At 43.5% G+C, this 23,229-nt stretch overlaps 1 protein-coding gene across 1 annotated transcript in view; it reads right to left on the reverse strand.

The window, feature by feature from the left end:
• Positions 1 to 6,588: 6,588 nt before the first annotated feature.
• LOC306755181 (IQ motif and SEC7 domain-containing protein 2-like) overlaps positions 6,589 to 23,229 on the reverse strand; it is a gene marked incomplete at both ends in the record, with an annotated part of 225,436 nt that continues 208,795 nt past the window's right edge. The window contains 6 exons of the mRNA XM_079239472.1: positions 6,589 to 7,824; positions 9,987 to 10,036; positions 10,890 to 11,111; positions 12,550 to 12,711; positions 18,794 to 18,893; positions 20,427 to 20,552. Coding sequence (XP_079095598.1) covers positions 6,589 to 7,824; positions 9,987 to 10,036; positions 10,890 to 11,111; positions 12,550 to 12,711; positions 18,794 to 18,893; positions 20,427 to 20,552 — 1,896 coding nt within the window. The remainder of the gene's footprint in view (positions 7,825 to 9,986; positions 10,037 to 10,889; positions 11,112 to 12,549; positions 12,712 to 18,793; positions 18,894 to 20,426; positions 20,553 to 23,229) is intronic.

The following is a 23,229-nucleotide window of genomic DNA, read 5'->3' on the forward strand; positions in this document are numbered from 1 at the left end:
TTATCGAGTCTCAGAGTGGTCTCTGCTTGCTTTTTTCTGCTGGGATGATTACAGATTAATGTGCTCATTTTGTAGCTCTGTAGCTGTTTATGAAGGTGTGGATCAGGCAGAGAGTGATACACACTCAGGGTATTTTCTCTTTTTTTCTTTGTGTTGAAATTACAGATAAGACAATGATTTCTAACAAACATCTCAGTATTAAGTCAAACAAATGCTTCACGTTTACTAAAATATGTGACCTATAATGTTGCCTTACAGCAGTGTGTGTGAGTGTGTGATCACCCAAACAAAAACAAAAAAAAATGACACACCGTTCCATCCACATGAACAGATTTTTATATTTTTAGAGCAATAAATATTTCCACTTTTCCATATCTCTGCCATTTCAAAAACAAAGTACAAGTAATATATATTTATATACACAGCTAAAATTTTCCATACATGGTTTTTAAAATAATGTCGTCTCTGTTCACACATATTTGACACTTTACTCGTACAATTTTACAAGAACTATTGCAGTCTCTCTTTGCTCTACATTATAAACAGGAAATGTTTTCTCCATGAAGCACTCATGTTATTTAGGAACAAACACCTCAGACCCCCCCGCCCCCCATAGAGAAACACAACACAGGCCGCGTTTACACTGGAACAGAAGAGTCTGACATTTTCACTCTTTTTGAACCAGATCTGATAAGTTGTTTTGTATTTTTTTTTTTTTTAAAAAGTTTCCCTGTTTGCTTTCAGATCTGCTCCTGTTGCTGCTGAGAAAATCAGACTTTGCATTCTCGATGCAAACCAGCCACAAGCTGCCCTGTGGCCGAGCAAAGTGAGTCCTCCCAATGTGGATTTTCACTAAACAGCTTTATGTACATTCATGTTTATAATACAGTTTATTCAGTGCAGATACTGTAATAAATACCACATGCAAACCGATAGTGGAAAGCAGACCTGGGCAGGAAAACTAAAGGAAGTAAAGTTTTAATTTAGCATTTAAATGACAATACCAGTGTTTTTGCATGTTCTTTAACTGGATATAATGGGAATGACTTTTCCTAGCAACCCAGCATGATTTAGATTGATTTTCAGCCGCTGGTTTCAGTTTATTTTCTCTGAAAATGCGCTTGCAGAGCCTTGAATCTGTCAAATCAGACATAAATACTAAATAAAAATATTACATAAGAGAATGAAAAGTGTTGCATGATGAGCTTTCAGCAAAATAGCAAAGATTTAACTGAAAATAACAAACAAAAAAGAATTAAATCTAAATATATGACAAAAGAAAGTCTGGTTATTCTGCAGAATCTGTCAAATTACAAATGATCTCATAGTTTCCCTACAGGCCACAAAAACTAAAGATGGATGTTCAGTGACTCAGCGAGAAGCCAAAGTTAAGGCTGAATGTATGTTTGGTCTCCTGCTCTCAGGAAGCCATGTTCAGTCAGAAAAACCCTGTGAAGTTCCAGCGCTGCTGGTGTTTGGAATAACTAACGTGGTGGATGACCAGGACGGTTCAAGTTCTCTGCAAGTGAAACTGAAACCAGAGTCTGGTTGCAGGAAGATGAAGTAAAAACTGGAGATTTGCCTGATTTGATCATTTATGACCAACATGCAGAAACATGGGTGTTAAACTTCAGCAAGGATGATTCGTCTTGGGCCAGCGCCGAAACTAAATGACTTGCTGTGAACTACTCACGAGGTAGGTTTGATCCAGGAAAATGCCTTTATTTCAGTTGTTTGGTCTGGACTGTGGTGTGAGCAAGGCCCTTGCAACGAGGCGAAGCGTTTCTGCAGCTGGAACAGATCCAGTGTTGGCGAGAGGCTTGGTGCAGGTGTGTGTGCATGCTGCGAGTTGAGTGAAAGTGATTATAATTGTGTTTTAGGATAAGAACCAGCTGGTTTTTAGTCACAGAAAACTGCTGTTTTGTTGTAAACATTAAAAAATTAAGAAAGATTTGACTAAAAGATTTTTCCCAAAATCAGGAAAATAAGGAAAAAAATGTCACATTTCAAGCACGAAACAAAATCAAAAATGCTAAAAATACAAAACAGCCCAAGGAGTACGTTATGTTAGTCGAAGCTTGTCACACAACAATATTGATAATTATATCAGAAGCTCAACTCTAAAAAGTCAAAGGGCTCTGAAGAACCCGGATGAACTTTTGGTTTCTAGAGCAGAAATGTTGTTAATTCAAGCGATTCTGAACCTCAGTTACAGATCAATGCTGTTGGCCCCACTGAAAACAGAACACACTGTACAGGAGATATCTACAGGTGGTGCATTCAGGTAATCACAGGGAAGCTAAACATGTGCCGGTGACGCTTGCATCCAGAACATCAGAGTCATTTGCAGACATCCAACAGTTAAAAGCTGGTAACGTGAAGCTGAATGAAGTCAGCACTGACAGCTCCATCTGAGTGGAAAAATAGTTCAGGTGGTGGAAGAACGCTCTGTCAGAAAATCGTGGGTTTCCTTTCCAGATGTGCTGCAATCTCTTTAAATGAAAAGAAAGAAGGAAAAACGTAGGAAAAACCTTTAATACTGACAACGAAGGTCTGATTGCCAAGTGCAAAAATAAAAACATGTAAAAATGAGTTGGCTCAAGAGGATTTCGCTTGCTGTTGTGTGACTGTGAAACAGGATTTACACTCCAGTCCTGCGAGGTGTTAGCATGTCCTTCCAGATGAAAATAGGTCCAGGTTTCAGGTTCCTTTGAGTGATGGTTTTTAACAGATGCAGTGAATGGCTTCCTGTTTGCACTTTTTAATGGACACAATCAACAAATGTTTTGGATTTGCATGCTGAACTGTCTCAGTTGAGTTTTACTTCTCATGATAATCATGTATTTTACCATCTTTGTGTCTGAAGGCACCTTGTTCTCCATTTTGAAGCATCACACTGCAAATCAAACTTCACGCCCCTCATGTGCAGCGGAGACACAGACGCAGTTTGAACTGGGTGGGAAATCAGAACTTCCTACAATTTGTCAGATTTTTAAAAATGAATCAATTCACAGGTTGTTTGAAAGTTGATATTGAGACCTGAACTTATAATTAGAGACATAAAACCGTCTAGTTTTGATTGAATTAAAGACATTTAATACAGTGAAATCCTGTAGAGGCCGTTATGTTTAGTGCGGATGTAAAATGTGGCACAGAAAGTCCGTAAATGAGTTGTTTGGTGGATTATTTCTTTGTTGTAATAATACTTCTTGGTAATAAATCTTACACCACTGCAAAGTCAGTTTATTTCTAAATGGAGCCACGTTTGTGAGGATTATGAGTCTGTGGGATGAGCAGCAGAGTTGAGTATGTGAGTCACATGACAGGGCGCCTCCATCAAGGCCAACCAGCTGATTCTCATGTTGGGTGTCCTAAGAGTTGGACTGGAAAGCAACTGGACTTCTTTAAAGCGTTTCTCCTCCCATCCAAAAGGTTTCTTCAGCTTGTCGGCCTGCAGTAATGTTGAGAAGTCATCTGAAGAAACCTGAGGTCACACGTGTGTGCTGATGGACCCTCAGGGGCCTGTTTACACGTCATCTAGTTTGCATATTTGAAGAAAAAACCCCAAAAGTTTTTACACAACAGTGGAATAAAAACTTGCTCCACTCAGACTGAGGCTTTGTTTACTGTTGTTTAGATCTTGGATTGTTCTATGGATGCGTGGAGATGTGGAGCCAAGTGCAGAACGGAGAGGCAGAGAAAATACTGAGAAGCAACGAGGAAGAAGTATAAACCGCCAAGCTAACGTACAACGGACCAGTAATGAAAAGTAAAAACCAGAAACAGGACACAGCTGGACTGAAGGGACTGAAGTAAACGAACCCAGATGAATAACTGAGCGGGAAACAAGGCTAGACAGAAAACACAAATCCAAAGTAAAACAGGAAAGAAGAACTAAAGGCTACATGAAAAACAAACATCATGACTCTGGGTTTGGATTCTGGATTCTGGACTTGGCTTGTTTTCCACTGGAGGGAACAAAGATCAGAGAAGCGCCTGGACATCCTTACCTGCATGGGAGCCATTTGTTTTAAACTTGTACATGTTTGATGATCTTAAATGTCCTGTCATGAACTTATTTTGTGTGAATGTTTATTCTTAATCTTTATGGTTTTATCTTGTAAAGCACTCTGTGTTGCCCAACGCATGAAAAGCACTTCAGAAATAAAGTTTGATTTGATTTACCTTGCTTACCACCCAGTTAACACTCCATGTCTACACCTGTCACCAGCAGCTCTATATTGTAGGGTTCTGGGAGGATCTGCTTTACTGGGTCAGAGCCAGCTGCCCATTGCTTCCAGTACACCTGCAAGATCATACAGTTATCTGGTTTTCTTTGAAGGTGGGTTCTCTCTGCTTTCACGTCTTACTGTCTCCTTCTGTGTCATCGTGTAAACTCGTTACCAGTAAGTTTTTTTTGTTTGGATTGCAGCTGGAATACCAGATGCTCAAAACACACGTCTATATCAGAATCAGCTGCTTGGCATTGGCAGACACGATCGCCATGCGACCCACATACTCAACTCTGCTGCTCATCCCACAGACCCATTGTTCTCACCAATATGGCTCCATTTATGAATGAACAATGGTGTAGGATTTATTACCAAGAAGTATTATTACAACAAAGAAACAATCCACCAAACACTCATTTGCTGACTTTTTGTGCTAAATTGGTTAGCAGGTCAAACATACCCAGTAAACCTCTACAGATGGTCCAGAATGTGGCGGGACCAGTCCCTTTTAGAAATAAGACCTCCAGCATCGTAGCACACCCAGCCAGAGTGACTCCCTGTTATCCTTCTATTCTACCCTTCAAACAAACTCTGGGCTGAATATTTCTACTGTAATTTCTTGTTTTATTAAAGCTTCAACGTTGGTCCTCCGTTTGGATAAAAGCTAAATGACTCCAAAATGTTTTAAACCCCCAATTCTCTGGATTTATTCCTCCTTAAGTGGAAAACCAAGGACACATGCATAATAACTACAAAAAAGTTTAAATAATTTCTTTATTTAAACATTAGGATGAAGAAATAAAATAATAAAAAAAAACATCCTAAAGACTTTGGCAGTTCTTGAAAAGGGGTCCCTGATCGAGTCCTTCTCCTTATTACGTTTTTTTTTTTTTTTTGGTCCTAATTTGAACTTTGTAAACGTAATATTCCCTTTTTAAATCGAATTTCCCACCCAGTTCTGTTTACATAGCTGTTAAAGTATTAGTTACAATTTGTTTAAAGTAACCTGAATTAAAAATGAGTTTAGTTCCTGCAGCTCCCTGTCTTCATCTGCGGTTGACAAGTCAGTCAAACTAAAGGTTTTATTTCCCTGTTTGGCACCTTTCAGCTTAATCTCCTTCTCTGGCAACATAGAAGGTCACGTACAATACGGAGCATAAAATACAGATATCGTTATTGTTTCTGACAGATTCAGGCTTACACTTTCATAAATACTGGGATACTTGTTAAAGGGGGAAGAGCATTCACAGTCTTATTACAAATAAAGCCCAAATTTTCAGGAATAAATAAGTCCCAATCCAAAACAACAGTATAGCGCCCCCTGCTGAAACCCTGTAATCCACAAACATCGAAGGCTTTTAGTTATTGTTGCAAAAACACCAAGTTAAAAGACACCTGTAGTTTTTGTTTTGATGGCTTATTTAAAGGTGTTAGAAAGTTTATTTTCTACACAGAGTAAAGTTCAATAATCTGAAATAAACTCTGGATTGGGGCTTTAGACCACGACGAATCCCTCCCCCTGCATAAAGGATTTTAACCATAGACACACTGATAATCATTAGCTATTGCACAGGTCATGCACGCCTGTCTAAGACACAGAAACTGCACCATATTAATGCTAATCACGTCTCTTTCTGCCTCATGGCTTGTAAATATGTCAATAACCAAAACAATAGTACAAGTGCTCCTTTTTTTTTTTTTTGCCAATGAGGTGGTGTAAGACTACTGTGGTTTTTGGAAATATACTTACAGGACTTGTTCTGCTATCAGGCCTCTGTAAAACCCTAACTTTCCCTTTAACCAACCCTGTACATCACGTTAGCATCAGGCGCTAACCCTTGTGTTTTATTCTCAGGCACTGATCCCTTCCCGACTGGTCCCTGAACCATTTGTCCTCTACAGCAAGATAAAAATTTGTACTCACAACATGGCATGAACACTTTGTCTGTCAGCGAAGAACTACAAACATGTCCTCTGGAGTCCCAGCCCACTGCCAAAGGGCACTATGAAGGGAAGATGAGGACATTTTTTAAGACAACTGGACTGTATGGAAGTTTTCCTTCATGGTCATGTGACTGGAAAAAGCTGATTTTCCAGGAGGATTTTCCCTGCAGGGAGCAAGTTGGCCAATAAACAGCTCGGTGTGTGTGAGAGTCTTTCTACTTGTGAGGAAAGTGGATGTGAAAGTAACACAGGCTGAGTAGTTTCCTCTTCCCCGCTCTCAGCGCTCTCCTCCTCACCAGGTGGCCATTTTGATACACCTGCATCTGTCCTCCCCCTCTCCTCCTCCTCCTCCCCCTCGCTACCGCCCCCTGGCGGCTCACAGCAGGGTAGCGCACTAATGTCCGGGGCTTCCTCACACGACCGTGCTGATCCGACTGACGGGCTTCGACTTGGGGCCGCCGCCTTGTCCCATCCCTGGTGGGTGCGGGGAGAGCGGGGCGGTCGATGGGGGAGGTAAGGGTGAGTGTGGAGGGGGAGGTGGGATGGAAGAGAGGGGTGGGTACTGAGGCGTATAGGGTTGTGGAAGGGTCTGGGTGACGAGGCGCGCTGATGGAGTCTGGGGCGGTGGGGTGGAGAAGATGAAGTGGGTGGAGGGGGAGGCGGACGGGGAGGGGCTGAGCGGGGAGTGTGTGTGCACGGCGTGGTTGTGAGAGTGTGTGTGAGCGTGTGGGTGGGGCTGGGAGTGCGAGATGGTCAGTGGGAGCTTGCCACCTCCACCTGGCCTCCCTACCATGGGGTGCGAGTGGTAAAGTCCGTGTGGGGTAGTAGGGGTGATGGGGGAGTGTGGGGACAGCGGCGGGGGCGTTATGAAGCCAGAGGCCATGTTGTAGCGGGGGTGCTGGGTGGCGCCATGTTGCAGCCTCTGATGCTGGGTAAGAGAGGGAGCGCAGCCGGGCGGGGCTTGCCGCCGGGGGGCGGAGAACCTGTGAGACAGGACATGGTGCTGTGGGACGCTCTGCATGTGGTAGCGGTGGTGGTGGTGGTACGGTGGGGGTGGGGTTTGCTGCTGCTGGTGCCCAGTAACACTGACTCCGCCTCCTCCACTGTTGCCGTGGCAATACTGGGCGTGCAAAGCCTGGAGCTTGGATGGTACCCCTCCCGGACCGCCTCCCCCTCCAACTCCTCCCGGGTCCGATTGCCCGAGGTTGGGCGATGGGGAGGGGCATGGGGAAGGGGAGGATGGGTGGGGGATGGGAGGGGCGGGGGCGGGGTAGTGGGGGGGTGATGATATCATCAGTGGACTCGGGGGACCCTGAGGAGGCGGTGATGTCATCGTCAGGGGACCAGGAACTTTGCCTCTGCGACTGGCTAAGAAATTTCCCATCCGACCGCCTCCAGTCTGGACGCCCCCACTCACCATCCCTCCTCCGACCCCAACCCCTACCCCGCTCGCGAGAGGGGACGTAGTGACCCCTCCCTGGTTGTGACAGAGCCCCGGCCCACCCCCCACCCCTGTACCGGGGCTCTGAGTAGGGCGGTGTGGCCGGTATGCTGCTGGAGAGGAAGGGACCATCATGGGGCTGTAAGACAGACCTCCAGCAGGCAGGGGGCGCTGCTGATGAGGCCGAGGACTGCTAATAATGGAACCCTGCGAAGAGGAGAGGTGGCAAGAAAAGAAGACAGAAAATAAGGAACAGAAGAAAACAGATTTAATACAGAGCGAGTAAATATCTACAGTGTTTTATTAAACATGAACCTTCTGTCTTCAAAGACGTCTTAAAAGGAGCAGGGAACGCTTAAAGATGCCTTTTCCCTGTCACGGACGCTAACTTAGTTGTCTGGTTAAACAAAGAGCAAGCATATGAAATATACAGAACCTCATTTCGGCTGGTACTGTGAGGTTGAAATTCTGTGTTTTCAGGCTCGATGATCAAAAACCTGCAAAACTCGTCAAAAAACCCTCAAAATCCAATCAGATGTTGTTCAATTAGAAATTACACAAATGTAAACAAGAGCAAAGCAATGTTGATATTTAGTCTTTCGACCTGACAGGGAAGTTTCATGTTTAGGTCACAAAAACATTTAATTTGACATTAAATGAACTGAAAACAGAATTTCTGACACGATTTCTAGTTTTCTAAGACAGAAAAAGGAAGAAAAAAGTGTGTTAATTCGTTCAACATGCAGATCAGAAGACATGCAAGAACTTCTAGATTTTCTAGGTTTTGCAGAATAAAGACCGTAAAATGTGATGGACTGGCGACCGGCGGTCTCACCTGATGACTGCTGGGATAGACTCCAGTTTCAACGCGACTCTTAACTGAACTAATAACCACGATTTTGAGGACGGTCTTTTCTTTGAACAGTTCCTTTATCATTGATTCCTCCTCAATCTTTTATTAGTCAACACTTAAAATACAGCATGCAGCCGAGAAGCTCTATGGAAAGCAAAAAGGGACAGAATATGAAATGAAGCCAGGACAGAACCATTTTATGCTCCCAAGGTAAACCAGCAGAGCAGAGTTGAAAGCCAAGTAGAAGAAGAGGGGCTTAAGCTGTGACTTATCTCTGCGGTCTGAGCGGTCCATCTAGGATGTCCAAACTGTTCCACACATTCGATGCAGCTAAAAGGTCGATCCCTTCAGAGTTTTCGACTTAATCCTGGAGCATCTCAGAGAAACTGGTCAGGTGACTGCAGAGCTCTAATGGCCCTTTTCCATTAATATCAGCTTGTCTCTGCTTAACTCGCCTCCACGAGGCTTTTGTACCCATTTACCGGTTATTTGTGTTGTAACTCCTCAGCCCAGGTTCTAAGCGAGCTGAGTTGGGTTGTATGTGACGTCGCCAGATTGCATGCCACTATTGGTCAGGGGCCAATCAGAGGTTAGGGTCAGGGAGTGACATCACTGGAAGAGCGACTCCAACTCGCAAGTTGTTTACATCACAAGGTGACAAGCAATGGCGCAACAAGAGTCTGTTAAAACTGCATGGCTTCTACAACTCTCCTGTGCTTCTCCAAGGCATTTTGTCTTGCTGCTTGGCACCGCCTCTTGCTCTCTTTTCTTATTTTGTTCCTGAAAACTAGCCGCAGACCAAGTAGCACATATTCCAGGTGTTGTTATAGACTTTTGTCATGCAGAACAGTGACGTCACAGCGATTTCACACAAACCCCGCTCATTTTAGACCTGGTACTGAACTGTAAGCCGAGACAAGATGATGCGAGTCGAGTTGAAACAAGCTGATACTCGTGAAAAGAGGCATAACAGAGGTGTGGATGAGGCCAAAGGTCCAGGAATGTCAAGTGGATCTGACCTTCCAAACCAAATCACTTCCTTCTAACTCTCATTCAAACTAAGAAAGTTTGACTTCAGCCAGATTTTAAGGTCACTTGGACACTTAAGTAGAGTTCCGGTGGATTTTAACCGTCTGATTTATTTAGTAAGTACAACTGTACAGAGTGAAAACCAGTGGCACTAACATGGACCCCTGGGGTACACCACCTGCTAGAGGGAACTGAAAGACTGAAACATGGGTCAACATCGGACACAGACATGGTCTGATCAGCTGTATGATGGGTATGAAAAGACAGCAAACAGCAGCTATATGAGTCAGCAGTTGTGATACGGGCATCAGTGTCGTGTGAATCCAGAGGAAAAAAAGGAAAATTACGACACTTTTAGCTTTCCATATTTCTTTGCTCATTATTTACAGAAACTCATTCAGCTTTTATGACACCACGTACATGCAGTGGAGCGGACATGCAGCGGCGGGGAAGTCATGCATGATTTTAGCCCCCCCACCAAACTTACTTCAATAGTACTGTCCAGTGACCCAACACTGTTCCTACGACCTCGCTTCCCTGTTAGCCAATCAGAATGAAGCTGTTAACAATCACTTGTTCTGACACATGTGACACAAACTGTGGTATTTTCACTTTTGTTAAACAAACAGATAAAGCTGTCTCTAACTGGCTGATTTTGTCCCTCAAGCATGCGGTTGTCATGTTAAGCTAAGCTAACCACACGCTAACCTCAGCTACGTGTGATTCCTACTAAAACTCTGCAAAGTTTTTTTTTTTGTTGTTTAAATTTTTAGTAAACGACTATAATAATGACATCTGCTAAGGAAAAGTGATTAAATAGTCTTTTTTACAAGTTAAATCACCATTTCAATATCTACTGCATATAATTATTGCCTTGATTCATTTTACCATCAGATACTAAAATGTTATGGAACAGTTAATATTAATTTTAAAAAAATTCCTGAAAAGTTTAGATTAGACCAAGTTCATAAACAAAAAATGTAGCTGCAGCACAACTTGATGAAACCTTAGAAAGTACCCATAATACTCCCACTTGGCTTGCATGGTACCTTGTGACGTGGACCAGACTTCAGAAATTTTCTCATATTGATCATTTTATCTGCTTCTGCTATTACTGATTGACTGAGATGAGCATAAAGAGCATCTTTCAAAGCGATCATGAGTTTTATGATGCTTTTCCTGCAGATGTCCAGCAGGTGGAGACACGACACCAGAACATCAGATTAAATTTCCACCTCTTCACTGTTTAATGTCTGTTTAATGTGTTGCATAACAGCACAGCTGCAGGTTGGTTCTGACTCAGAAAATCATGAAACCGGAGAGTTGAGCAGCGCTGGAAAAACCAGAACCGTTGCTGTAAAGTGGAACTAATGATTGCATGAGAACTCACCTGTCTCTGAGAGGTCTCTGAGGGAGGAGCTGAGTGCCGTACGTTTGAGTCCGTCCACTGAGGCGTACGTGTCATCAAGGCTTGGCCTACCCAGGGTGCCGTTCACCACATCGCTCTTCATAGGACCTCCCCCTGAGCTGGCTCCGCCCCCTGGCGTACCCATGACTCTGGGTCCTGCCAGCATGCCGGGACGCATCACACCTTTCTGCTTCTCCAGCTCGGCTGGAGGGGGAGATGGAGGGACGATGAGAGAAATTAAACCTGAGGTTGATGCAGGGTTTGTATAATATCTTAAAAAAAAAGAAAAGATTTAATATTTTCTGTGTTTCTCTTGTTTTTATTCCATCAAATGCACTTGTGTCTGTTTAATACAACTATTCTGCTATTAAATGGACTCAATAATGAAAGCATACTGCTTGCAGCGATCCTGCACATGCATCTGGACATGAGAAAGCATCTTTACAAGCCGTAAGTTTCCACATACTTGCTTTTCTTTCCTGCTAAAAAAAGAGTTTTGAACTAAAAAAAAAGGACTTTTTTTAAACAAATATTGTTTACAACAAACAAATAAAATAAGATTCTTAAGTTCGAAAAAGGGTTCGTGTACAGAGGACATGCTTTAACCCTTTATGCATGGTGTCCACTACAGAGGACAGCAATTACCGGCTGCTTCCCAGTATACGTGTGCATATATCTGTAAATTACCCACTTCAGTGGGCATCAGCGAGTCATCCAACACAGTTCTGGATACTATTATATATGTGAATCTTTTACAATGCCATCCTCATCCATGCATATAAAACAGCTGCTAAATGGATGTCCACCACAGTGGATATCAAACATAAATATGCATAAAGAGCTAAAGCATGCCTTCTGTGTGATGCTACAGAAAGGAGTACAACTGTGTTTTATTATCATAAATCTATTGTATACATATAACTGAATACTTTTAAAATACATATTTTTATACAATAGCTCAAAAAAAAAAAAGCCAAATAAGATTAAAAATAAAGAAAAATGTCATAATAATGTCTGCAGAAGTGAAATATTTATGAAAAAGTTATGGCACCTTTTCTGCATCAGAGAGTAACAGAGTGCTTGAAGTCTTTTTATACTGCATTGATGTGTCTGTGCACGTGCTTGTGCACAATGTCTGTACATGTCTATGTGATCAGACTGGTCATCAGTTATAAGGACCAGCATTCAACATCATGCTCAGCTGAAGGACAATACAGGAGAGAAGTCAGAAAATGCTCATTTAAAGGCAAAGCTGGCGCTACAGAAAGCCACTAGCATCCTGCTCTGCATCCATTTATCATCCATTTACACCTGAAAGACGGGAGGAGACTAAACGCTTTCTTGTTTAACCCCTTTGCTTATGTCATCAGAGGAAAACACAGTTACTCATAGAGATGTGTGCACCTTTCTGTTCTGTTAGACCTTTTCTGAGATCTTAAAAACAAGGTAAACAGTAAAATCACATGACAGAAATGTCCGGAAGTTAACCTGCTCAGGAGATCCTGCAATAAAACTCCTGCCGAGACTTTCAGGACTAATTTGCTCATCATTTACTGCGCCAAGTTGTTGTAGCCAGGATGTGAGTAATGCTGCGACTGCAGCTTCGCTACAGCTGCTGCATCATGTCCGTCCGAACACTTACACTCCACCCTGTACTTCTCCATCTCCTGCACCTCGGCGATGCTCTCTCGGAGGTCAGAAGTGAAGCGCGCTCGGTCCTGCTGGCTCGGAGCTGTGAAGACGATCAGCACCTTCCTCTCTCCTCCGGGGTTGGCAGACGTCAGCCGGATACCGTGAGGGTAGTCTGAGCGACACACAACACAGAAAAGCATTTCATTTAATGGCTACATGTCGGAGCCAAGGCCAAAAATGAGAGCCTGCAAGGCTGAGTGATGGACACGAAGCATCACGCTATTTTCACCTCCATGCAGAGCTGCAGGTCTTTCGAGAGTTTTGGACATTTGCTTCTCTTGGTTTTGCCTGTTTTACACACATTTTACCATATTTTGGTCAGAAAAACAAACTCAGGCCCCTGAATCACCAAATCCCCCAAATTTCAAGTTATTTTCTTACATGAACAACAAATATAGCGCTCATGTTCCCATGTGATCAGCGTGGAGGGTCTCCTTATGCAGCTCGGGACGGAGGGAGGATTGAATCACAGATATGACCAATCTGTCTTGGGCTAATTACTTTTAACTGGACTGAAACTGGACTGTAACTGGACTGTAACTGGATTGTAGCTGGATTGTTACTGGACTGTAACTGGACTATAACTGGACTAAAACTGGACTGTAACTGGACTGTAACTGGACTGAAACTGGACTGTAACTGGACTGTAACTGGATTGTAGCTGGATTGTTACTGGACTGTAACTGGACTATAACTGGACTAAAACTGGACTGTAACTGGATCGTAGCTGGACTAAAACTGGACTGTAACTGGATCGTAGCTGGACTGTAACTGGACTGAAACTCGACTGTAACTGGACTGAAATTGGACTGAAACTCGACTGTAACTGGACTGTAACTGGACTGAAACTTGACTGTAACTGGACTGAAATTGGACTGTAACTGGACTGAAACTTGACTGTAACTGGACTGAAATTGGACTGTAACTGGACTGAAATTGGACTGTAACTGGACTGAAATTGGACTGAAACTGGACTGTAACTGGACTGAAATTGGACTGTAACTGGACTGAAATTGGACTGTAACTGGACTGAAACTGGACTGTAACTGGACTGAAATTGGACTGAAACTTGACTGTAACTGGACTGAAACTTGACTGTAACTGGACTGAAATTGGACTGTAACTGGACTGAAACTGGACTGTAACTGGACTGAAACTGGACTGTAACTGGACTGAAATTGGACTGAAACTCGACTGTAACTGGACTGAAATTGGACTGTAACTGGACTGAAACTCGACTGTAACTGGACTGAAATTGGACTGAAATTGGACTGTAACTGGACTGAAATTGGACTGTAACTGGACTGAAACTGGACTGTAACTGGACTGAAATTGGACTGTAACTGGACTGAAACTGGACTGTAACTGGACTGTAACTGGACTGTAACTGGACTGTAACTGGACTGAAACTCGACTGTAACTGGACTGAAACTCGACTGTAACTGGACTGAAACTTGACTTCAGCTGGACTGAAACTGGACTGAAACTGGACTGTAACTGGACTGAAACTTGACTGCAGCTGGACTGTAACTGGACTGTAACTGGACTGAAACTCGACTGTAACTGGACTGAAACTTGACTTCAGCTGGACTGAAACTGGACTGAAACTGGACTGTAACTGGACTGAAACTTGACTGCAGCTGGACTGAAACTGGACTGAAACTGGACTGTAACTGGACTGTAACTGGACTGCAACTGGACTTGGATGACTTTCTTGTGAATTGATTGTTCAACAAAGCTGTACTGAATTGAACTGGTGGAACTCCATATTTCCTAATAAATCCCTCCTCTCTCAACTGTTTTGGACCCAAATTAAAGCAGTTTAAGTCCTGTAAACTGCGCTATGAGCGTTGAAAGATGGTAAAAAAGAGAGATTTGTACAGCAGATATATCCAGAATAATTTGTCATGTCAGATCAAGCGTTCTGATTAAAGGAAACTCTGGATATCTGCAGAGCTTTTGCACTCTGTTAACCAGCTGGTCATGTAGAGTTTAAAGGTGCCAGCACTCGTGGCGGATCAAGAGCAGATTGGGAGCTTTTGTCATGACCGTAAGGAAACGTCGCAGTAGATTTGTGTCCCCCTTGTCTTGCTGGAAAGAACTTTGTGGTACTTTGTCAGACTTTAGGACTCTCTCATTAAAGGTTTATCGTACACATGGCTGAAGATCCTTCTGTTAATGGGAACATGAGTGTCAGCACTCGGAGTCACATTGGAAGGGTGGACTGAGGAAGTTGCTGCCACCATCACTGGTGAAGATGTTCACATTCACCACCTCGAAATTCCAGGTGAAATAAGAAAGATCAGTCAGCTCAGCCTGAACGTGGACACCTTGATCGCTATGTTGAACTACTCCTGTAATGGAGCCAAGCTGATGAAGGAGTTTCTTCTGCTTGGAACATGAAGTCTTAAAACTGGATAAATATTTTAAATAAAAACAAGATGAAAAGCTGAAGTTTGTTGATTCAGCAACCAAAAGGTTTAGTAGAGACGCTAACAGTTGGCTATGTTTCAGCATTCAGACCACTGCTGTGTCAGCTTGTGTGTTCATTAAAGCCCTGTAACTGGGCTTTGGCGCCCCCTGGTGACAGATTCCACACCTGCACTGCATCCTGTCTCTTCTCTGAGCTCTCCACAGCAGTGATGTGTTGTTCGCTGGTTTTAAGAGCTGATTCGTTGAAGTGAATGAGAAGAGTCGACTCCCATCAGGGTACGTTCAACCTACAGAAGGGGCGGGGGTTTATTTTGATTGATCTATCACCTGCATGTAACGACCAGGATCATAACATTATGCCAAACAAGGAAAGGAGGCAGAGAAGTGGTCCGGACCAAGTACACAGAGACAGGAAGTCGGATTTTGTACAAATGTGTCGAGAAAAAGTGGAGAAAATTTAAATGAAAATGATGCAAAAAAAAAGTTGGGCTTTTATGAAAACACTACATTAAAAACCAGATAAGATAAAAAAAAGATGAAATTCTGAACGATGCTCCAGCCGGTAAGTCAGTCTGATGGTGACTCTTCACTGCTCTCCTGCTCTGTGGTTTTTCTCTCCTTCTTTTTTTCTCCTCCTCCAGTAATGTCCTCTTGGGCCACAGTGGGCCATGTTGGGCCACATGTTGGCGTGTGACGTGCTGGTGTAAATGAAAACGCTGCTGTCACGTGATGCTCTGGGCTGGAAAAACACGACGAAGTGCTGTTTCTGAGCCTCAGGATGCTGCAGGAGGCCATAAAATAAATGTCAGCATGCCATCAAAACGAGACAGAACCAGAGCTTTAAGGTCGGAAACTTCTGTCACGACGTTTTAAGGTCTGGCTCTGTGATGGAGCCTCTCCAGCACCATCATCCCGGTTGATATGGGAACGCACCGTGCACACAGAGCAAAACAAGGCCAGTTGGGGCCAAAAGCAAAATATTACAGCTGACACTGAGCTCTTATCAGTTACTTAGAGCAGGAAGCTCACACACATCATCTTACCTGCTTCCCACACGTACACACAGATATGCTCACCCACCCACACAGCTGATATATGATTGTGCTGATGAATCATGTGGGACAATCTGTCCCGGTCACAGTCATCAGCAGCCTGCCAAGTCCCATTTAGCTCCAACTGCTGAACCAGAACTGTCAGCAGCAACTAACCAACTGAACAAGCTCTGAGACGATGCTCTGCATCCCTCTAAGCAACATGAAGCCAGAAGCTTGGCGTTTCAGTGTGATGCAATCTGACATAATATGATGCAATACAGACCCTGAAATATGCCGTTAATTGTCACTATCAGAAAACTGTTCCAGCCAGCTAGTTTCCTGTGCAATCACCAGTAACTAGCTAGTAAACAGTGACTAACCAGACTAGTTAGTTTTTTTCTAACCACCTTTTTATTTTCTTTCTACATGTAACTAAAGTTCTCTCCTAATGCAGCAGCGCGTAAACAAGCCTGCATCCAATGGACAGATCACACGTCATAAAACATAGACATGTAGCCATGACGACGGGGGATGTCTCGCTCTTTTCAAACACTCGGCTCGCTTCGCTTCAGTTAGCCTGCAACACCGCCCTGCAAGATGAAAACTGGTTTTATATCTTCTCAAAGCAGGATCAGAGTTGTTGGATGGAGATACGACACAAACTCTTGGCTCCAGTTTCTTCTTTCTGGAAAACAAACAGGACGCTTCAGCGAGTCTCCAGTTTGACGCTCATTAGGAACTGACGTTCCTGCAAACAGATCTGGAGCTTGTTGTTTTCCTGACAGGTCACAAACCTGAGAAACTGTATAGAAGCACCTTTCAGGAGCTTCTACTGACCACTGAGTCTGCATTAAGTGACAGGGATTACATCTTTTTTGGTCAAAACAGGACACCGTAGCTTGGTTCTGATAAAGAGATGAGAGAATGCTGGAAAACTGTCCGAGTTGGAAATATTCTCAGCAATCTGTTAATTATCACTTGGCGAAACGCAGCGTTGCTTCTCTGTTCAAATGCACTCGTCTGCCAGGCTTCTCCTTTAACGTGCGGCTGCATCCGCCTGGAGCGGAGCAGTGGGTACATCAGCAAAAGCACCCGCTGCATCTCTGTAAGCGACTCTGGGGAAGCACATCACAGGATTTCCTAAATACGGGTCTGAATCTCTCAGAACAAACTAATTTCACAATAATAATCATACAGAGGAGTGTGTGTGTGTGTGTGTGTGTGTGTGTGCTCTTTCTATGCTTCTGCTGCAGCATTTCAATGTTGCTTTAAATCTCAAACCTGTTCTCTGAACTTTCAAAATGTCTTGTCTAAATGAGCGAATTAACCTGCGAACTCGCAGCTGACTGAAGACAAAAGCATCATTTTCTACAACGAGGAATTAAAGGGGAATTAATGCTCTTTATACCCAATCTGAAACAGTTCTCTGATATATCAGTAAAACTTTGTCTTTAACTTAAAAAAAACTCTCACGGCATAAAATATCTCAGGTTTGATCACTTCTTTCCCTTTTTTCGTTTATTTAGTCACCTGGAGAAAGACGTTGTGTGCACATCTCCACCCAGTAAGTCCTTGTTTCCATGACTGGGAGGTGAAACTGGGGCGGTTAAGTGGAATCTCCCTGCTGTCCTACAGCTGACTTTAACCTTACATGAGAAGCGAGAGTTTTAGCTGCATTGCTGTAGATGCCTTAGCAACATCTTCCTTCGTCAGGTTCTCTCTGGACTTCTTCCTCCCCAATGATCCAGAGGAAAGACCGGACCTCCTGGGAACGGAGATTTAAACAAAAAGCCATTCCTGGTTTGTTTTTCTGTCAGGTTGCACTAGAAGGGAGTGTGTTAAGCACCATCCTTTCAGTTGGACCACTTATACTGGAAGTGTCCCAGTAGGTTGGGATGGATATAGATGTATTCTTTCCCAGTTGTCGCATGAAACGGGGCTTACTGGATGCATCCAGGATGGACTCCCTCAGCGTTTTCCACATGGATGTGGGATGTCAGGAGGTGGTCTGCAGCTGTCTGACTAACGGACCCTTTCACTCTAACATTAATGCTGAAAGGCCAGAGAAACATGTTTCCCTGAGTTTGTTTTGGACAAGAATAAATGTTTCTTTCTTAGCAAATGGTTGAGATGTTAAAAAGAAGTTAATAACAATGTAATGACAGTGAAACACACACTTAGGTTGGGTTTTACTCACTCAAACCAGCTGGTAGAGTCGCTCAGGCTGGTTTATTCCCACTTAGAAATTCATCAAAGTCATTGCAGACTTACCTCTACCAACTGCTAGAGCAGGACCTTAAAGGGTTAATTACATCATGGAGTTTGTTTCCTAAGGTGTGAAAAAACAATAAAAGTAGCAAGAAAATGAAATGCTGGAAAACCAGTTTTCTTTGGATCTCCAGTAAGGTGTGTGATCAGCTCCGCAACCCGCAGCAGAACTCTGCAGACTCCATACGCGATCGCGCTTTAAAATGTCATTTAGACTTTTATAGTAACTTTTGTTTCTCAGCAAATCATGAATCATAAATCAAATCTGCAAGATTACCAGGAAGATGTGAGGTTGCCATGGCAACAGTGTATTTCTGGGCCTCCTGCATGCGTGTCTTAGTGACTGTGAGGTAAAAGCAGAGCTGAGCGAGCAGAAGAGAGGATGAAAACAAAACAAGCAGCATCTGCGACAGACGGGGCGAGCAGACGGACCAGAGGTAGAGGAGATGGAGTGCTTACAGGTGTTCTGGAAGGTGTGGACCTGCATGTCGACCAGAGGAAACGATTGTCTGAAACTGTACGTCACTGAAGTCTTCTTCTTCTGGAAGATCTTCGTCACCTGAGGAAGGAGTGAGAGGCGAACAGGGTCAGGTAACATCGCCGGACTGAAACAATGTGGGTAAAAGTTGTTTCTGGTCTCATCTCAGGTCTGATGATCCTTATGGATCTTAGTGCTGCTTTTGCCTTGAATGTCTAATCAGGACCCAGGTTCTGCTTTAAACTGGCTTCATAAGAGAGATTCCAGTTTACAAATGACGTGTCTTCCACAGGAACCTGTTCTGGTGTTCCTCAGGGTTCTGGATTTGGACCAGTTCTGTTTTGACTCAAATCTTCTCCAAAGCAACGTTCATTTCCACTGTTTTACCGATGATACCCAGCGCTACTGATGAATGAAATCAGTTACTTATCAACAGATGTGTTTCAGAGACAAAGTCTGCATGAGCTGCAAATTTCATCTAAATTCACAAATGAACTCAGAACCTTTCCCAAAATCCAGAAAATTCTGGAACAAAAGGACAAAAAAAAAAAAACAACTCAGCGCCATGTTAGATAGCTGTCTGAAACCCTCATTTCAAACCCTCCATTTAATCTAAAAACAGTGCAGGAGTTCTGAGTGGCATAAGCAAGTTTAAATGTCTCTATTCAGAGTTTCCCTCTGCGGATTCCCTTTGAAATACTGTATAGATAAGATAAGATAAGATAAGATAAGATAAGATAAGATAAGATAAAAATAAGATAAGATAAGATAAAGATAAAGATAAGATAAGATAAAAATAAGATAAGATAAGATAAGATAAGATAAGATAAGATAAGATAAAAATAAGATAAGATAAGATAAGATAAGATAAGATAAGATAAGATAAGGTAAAGATAAAGATAAAGATAAGATAAGATATTATTGCAAATGGCGGGAAAGTTTGACAGGAAGTAAAATAAAAATTTACAAAAAAGAAAAATCTTAGAAACAAGCAGCTCTCTGGGAAGTGGTGGCTTACATCACTGTGTATATGTGTGTGTTTAGGTGTGTGTGTGTGGTCTACAGGGAGGAGAACTGCTAAAGAAAGGAAGGACCTGTGACTGCACTTCATCACACACTTTGAGTGAAGCAGCCTGTGTCTGAAGGAGCTCTGTCAAGCTGTGATGTTTTCCAAAATGGATGCTAGCTTCGCCATCATCCACCTCTGTCCGACCACCTCGGCGTGGTCAAGCGGACATCCCAGTGCAGAGCGGATGCCACTGCTTCAGCAGTACGCCTTAAAAAAGCGGTCGAGACATAAACAGTTTCCTTCTCTACATGTATGAATCTGTTCGAGTGTTTTCTTAAGAACAACAAATTTGAGAAGATTTGTAAATAAAAAATAAAAACAAAAACTAGAGAATGAGGCTGAATGTTTCTTTTCAAGCACTTTCCCAGAGCGCTGGTCTCTTTAAGATTCCTAGAATTCCTAGAAAGTGTCTTCAGGACAAACAAACTCCGTCAGGTTTTTATCCTAAAACGTTTCTGCTACTGGGGAATATCCCATGATGCACTGGGCTGGTGTGGTCACTGTGAGCTGCGTTACACGGGTTCAGCTGAACGCTTGGTGATTACCATGAGCAGGTCGTTGAACAGGAAGACTTCTCTCTGATGGACGCCGCTCCTCTGTCCTCTGTTTGGATCTGGAACCTCGAACAGCTGACAGCAGCAGACCAGCCGGCGATGAGGCAGCGACAACACCTTCCACAAACACAAACACACAAGCGGCTTACTTTTCTTTTTCATCCCGTTCATCTCTCAGAGATGAGACTGAACTGTTTCCAGACCCGCTCCGACGCTCTCGGACTGATAAATCTGGTGGTCTCGTTTGCTGCCTGGGTCTCTGTGACTGGAGCACTCCCAGCCTGCGTGTCCATTGGGCTCATGAGGGTTTGGGCTGCTTGCTCCACAGTGGCCTCACCTGTGTTCACACATACTGGTTTTAGCTGGTTCTGACTGGGCTTCAGCTGGGGCCAGACTGGGATCCATTTGACCTACATCCCTTATGGGGCTCGTAAGGAACCTGCAAGATTTGCCCAGTTCTAGCTCATGTCCACTTAGTACCACATGGCTCAAACTGAACCCTTACAGGCCCCACATGGACACGCTGGCTGGGACATGGTCCTGTGCAAGTCACCAGTCACTGGTTAGTAAGGCTGGTTAGTAACCAGAGACTAACCAGCCTTGTTTTTATTTCCACCGTCTTTCTCTCTTTTTAAAAGAGCATGCAGCCAATGGACGGCTGACACGTCTTAAACCTGGGAATGCAGCCGTCCCTGCGGCGGATGTCTCGCTCTTTTCAAAGCTCTCAGACTGGAGTTTCTCCTTCAGCCTCATTAAACGTTTCTAAGTGGTTTGTGTGATGTTGGAAGTCTCTATTCAGCAGTGTCTTTTAATGTCTGTTTAAATGTCTGTTGTTTTAATTTGTTTTAATGCAATTTTTATCATGTATAATGTAAGGTAACCTTGAGTGTCTAGAAAGGCGCCAAACATATAAAATGTATTATTATTATTATTAGCATTCTCATAAAATCCTTATTAAATGCAGTAAGAGCAGCAGCTTCGCAAACGCTTCCACACAGAGGATAACCCCGAACCGAAGCGAATGACTTCGCTAAAGGAAAGCTGAAGTCAGATTTGTGATGTTTTATGGTGAGTTCTGCTCTGCAAACATCTTTTCAATGCAGAAAGATGCTGCTTCATTGTCAGCTTGTTGATTTACTGTCCTGGAAATAATAGATCCATTCTGGGGATTTTGTTTGTTAAAACAAATGGAATGTAAACATAATCATGATACGATACGTTCTAATGATACGGTTACCGTGGTGATGCTTGGTATTTTCTATTTAGAAGGATGCTAGTGGATCATTAAACCCATGTAGATGAATGTTTACATCCCTGACTGTTCATGTCAGGCAGAAGAACAGAAACCAGATTTGTTGGGAGATTGTAAGTAATGGCTTGAAATAAAGAAAATGAAACAAAAACCCTGATTTAGTCTACAAATGACCAATTTAGTCTGCAAATAACTTAAACAGGGAGGAGGATTTAAAACGTCATGTAGACAACAGTACCTGGGACTGGATCCTGAGCAGGGTCCACTTTCCTGCACAGCACAGCAGTGGTTGTTTCCACCCAAAATTCTCCTCCAGTCGTACCGTAATGAGGAAAATCCAGCCAAGACACATCCTGGCATGAACCCAGTGTGTGAACGGTGTCATGATGTGGAGTTTGTGTGCTCTTTTTTAGTTCCAGTTTCCTGTTTTATTTTGTAGTTTTCCTTGTTTAGTTCCCTCATGTCATGTTTCCTGTTTTGTCTTGGACTCAGTTAGTTTATTCAGTAAAGGTGTGTCTTGTTCTGTTTCCTGTATTTATACCCTTTGGGTTCTTTTCTCACTTGCTGGGCCACTGACTTGTGTTAGCTTGTCTGTAGTTGCCTGATTTGTCTCCGTCCTGTTGTCTGTTAAGTTTAGTTTAAGGATTAAAACCTTGTTCCTGTGTTTGGTCTGCCTCCTGCCTCTCTGTCCTGCATCTGAGTCCCCACACCTCCACCAACCGTGACACAAGGTGTGTAAAACAAACAGGAACACTGAGGCCTCGTCCACACGTAGCAGGTATTTCAGCAGGTATCTTTGGCCTGTCATCCCAACAAAAATGCAGATTTATGCAATCAGAAATGATTCTTTAAAACCCTCCAGACTAAAGTGAAGATGTGTGAATACTCCGTCTGCATGTGGACATGTGTAACCGTAGAAACGCCACCGTCTGCTACAGAAACACCACTACGTCACATGTGCGACCTTTGTTTCCAACAGCATGGACGTCCTCAGACTGTGTTGGTGTTGTACGTTGTCTTTGTGCTTTGTGTGTTTTCACACCGCCGGCAGAACCGCTCCACGTAGACGACCGAAGACGAAGGACGAGAGGAAGGACCCTGTCATCTCAGAGGCATGTTGTGTGTTCTGTGGAGGTGATGTTGTAGGATGGAAGGTTATTCTGATTGGATAGGATTAGAGGCGCTACTAAGGGTTAATACGCTGATGAACAACGCGGTGATGCGGATATGTGTGCAGGGATTTGTTTATGAACGTTGTGTGGACTCATTCTGTTACTGGCTGGACGTTTGGTTTTACATAAACCCGGCTACGTGTGGACATGGTCTTATTTGGACTCTCTGAATCAGGGCTGGGCAACTCTGGTCCTCGAGGGCTGAAGTCCTGCAGGTGTTGGGGGTTTCCCTGCTGCAACGCACCTGACACCCAGTGCAGAGCTTAACTACCTGTTGGGGTGTTGCAGCAGGGAACACTTGCAGGACTGCGGCCCTGGAGGACCGGAGAGATGTCCAGGGCCCTCCAGAGCAGAGGTGGACATCTCCACC

This window comes from Telmatherina bonti, assembly GCF_933228915.1.
Source record: "Telmatherina bonti genome assembly, chromosome: 4".
Taxonomy (NCBI): domain Eukaryota; kingdom Metazoa; phylum Chordata; class Actinopteri; order Atheriniformes; family Telmatherinidae; genus Telmatherina; species Telmatherina bonti.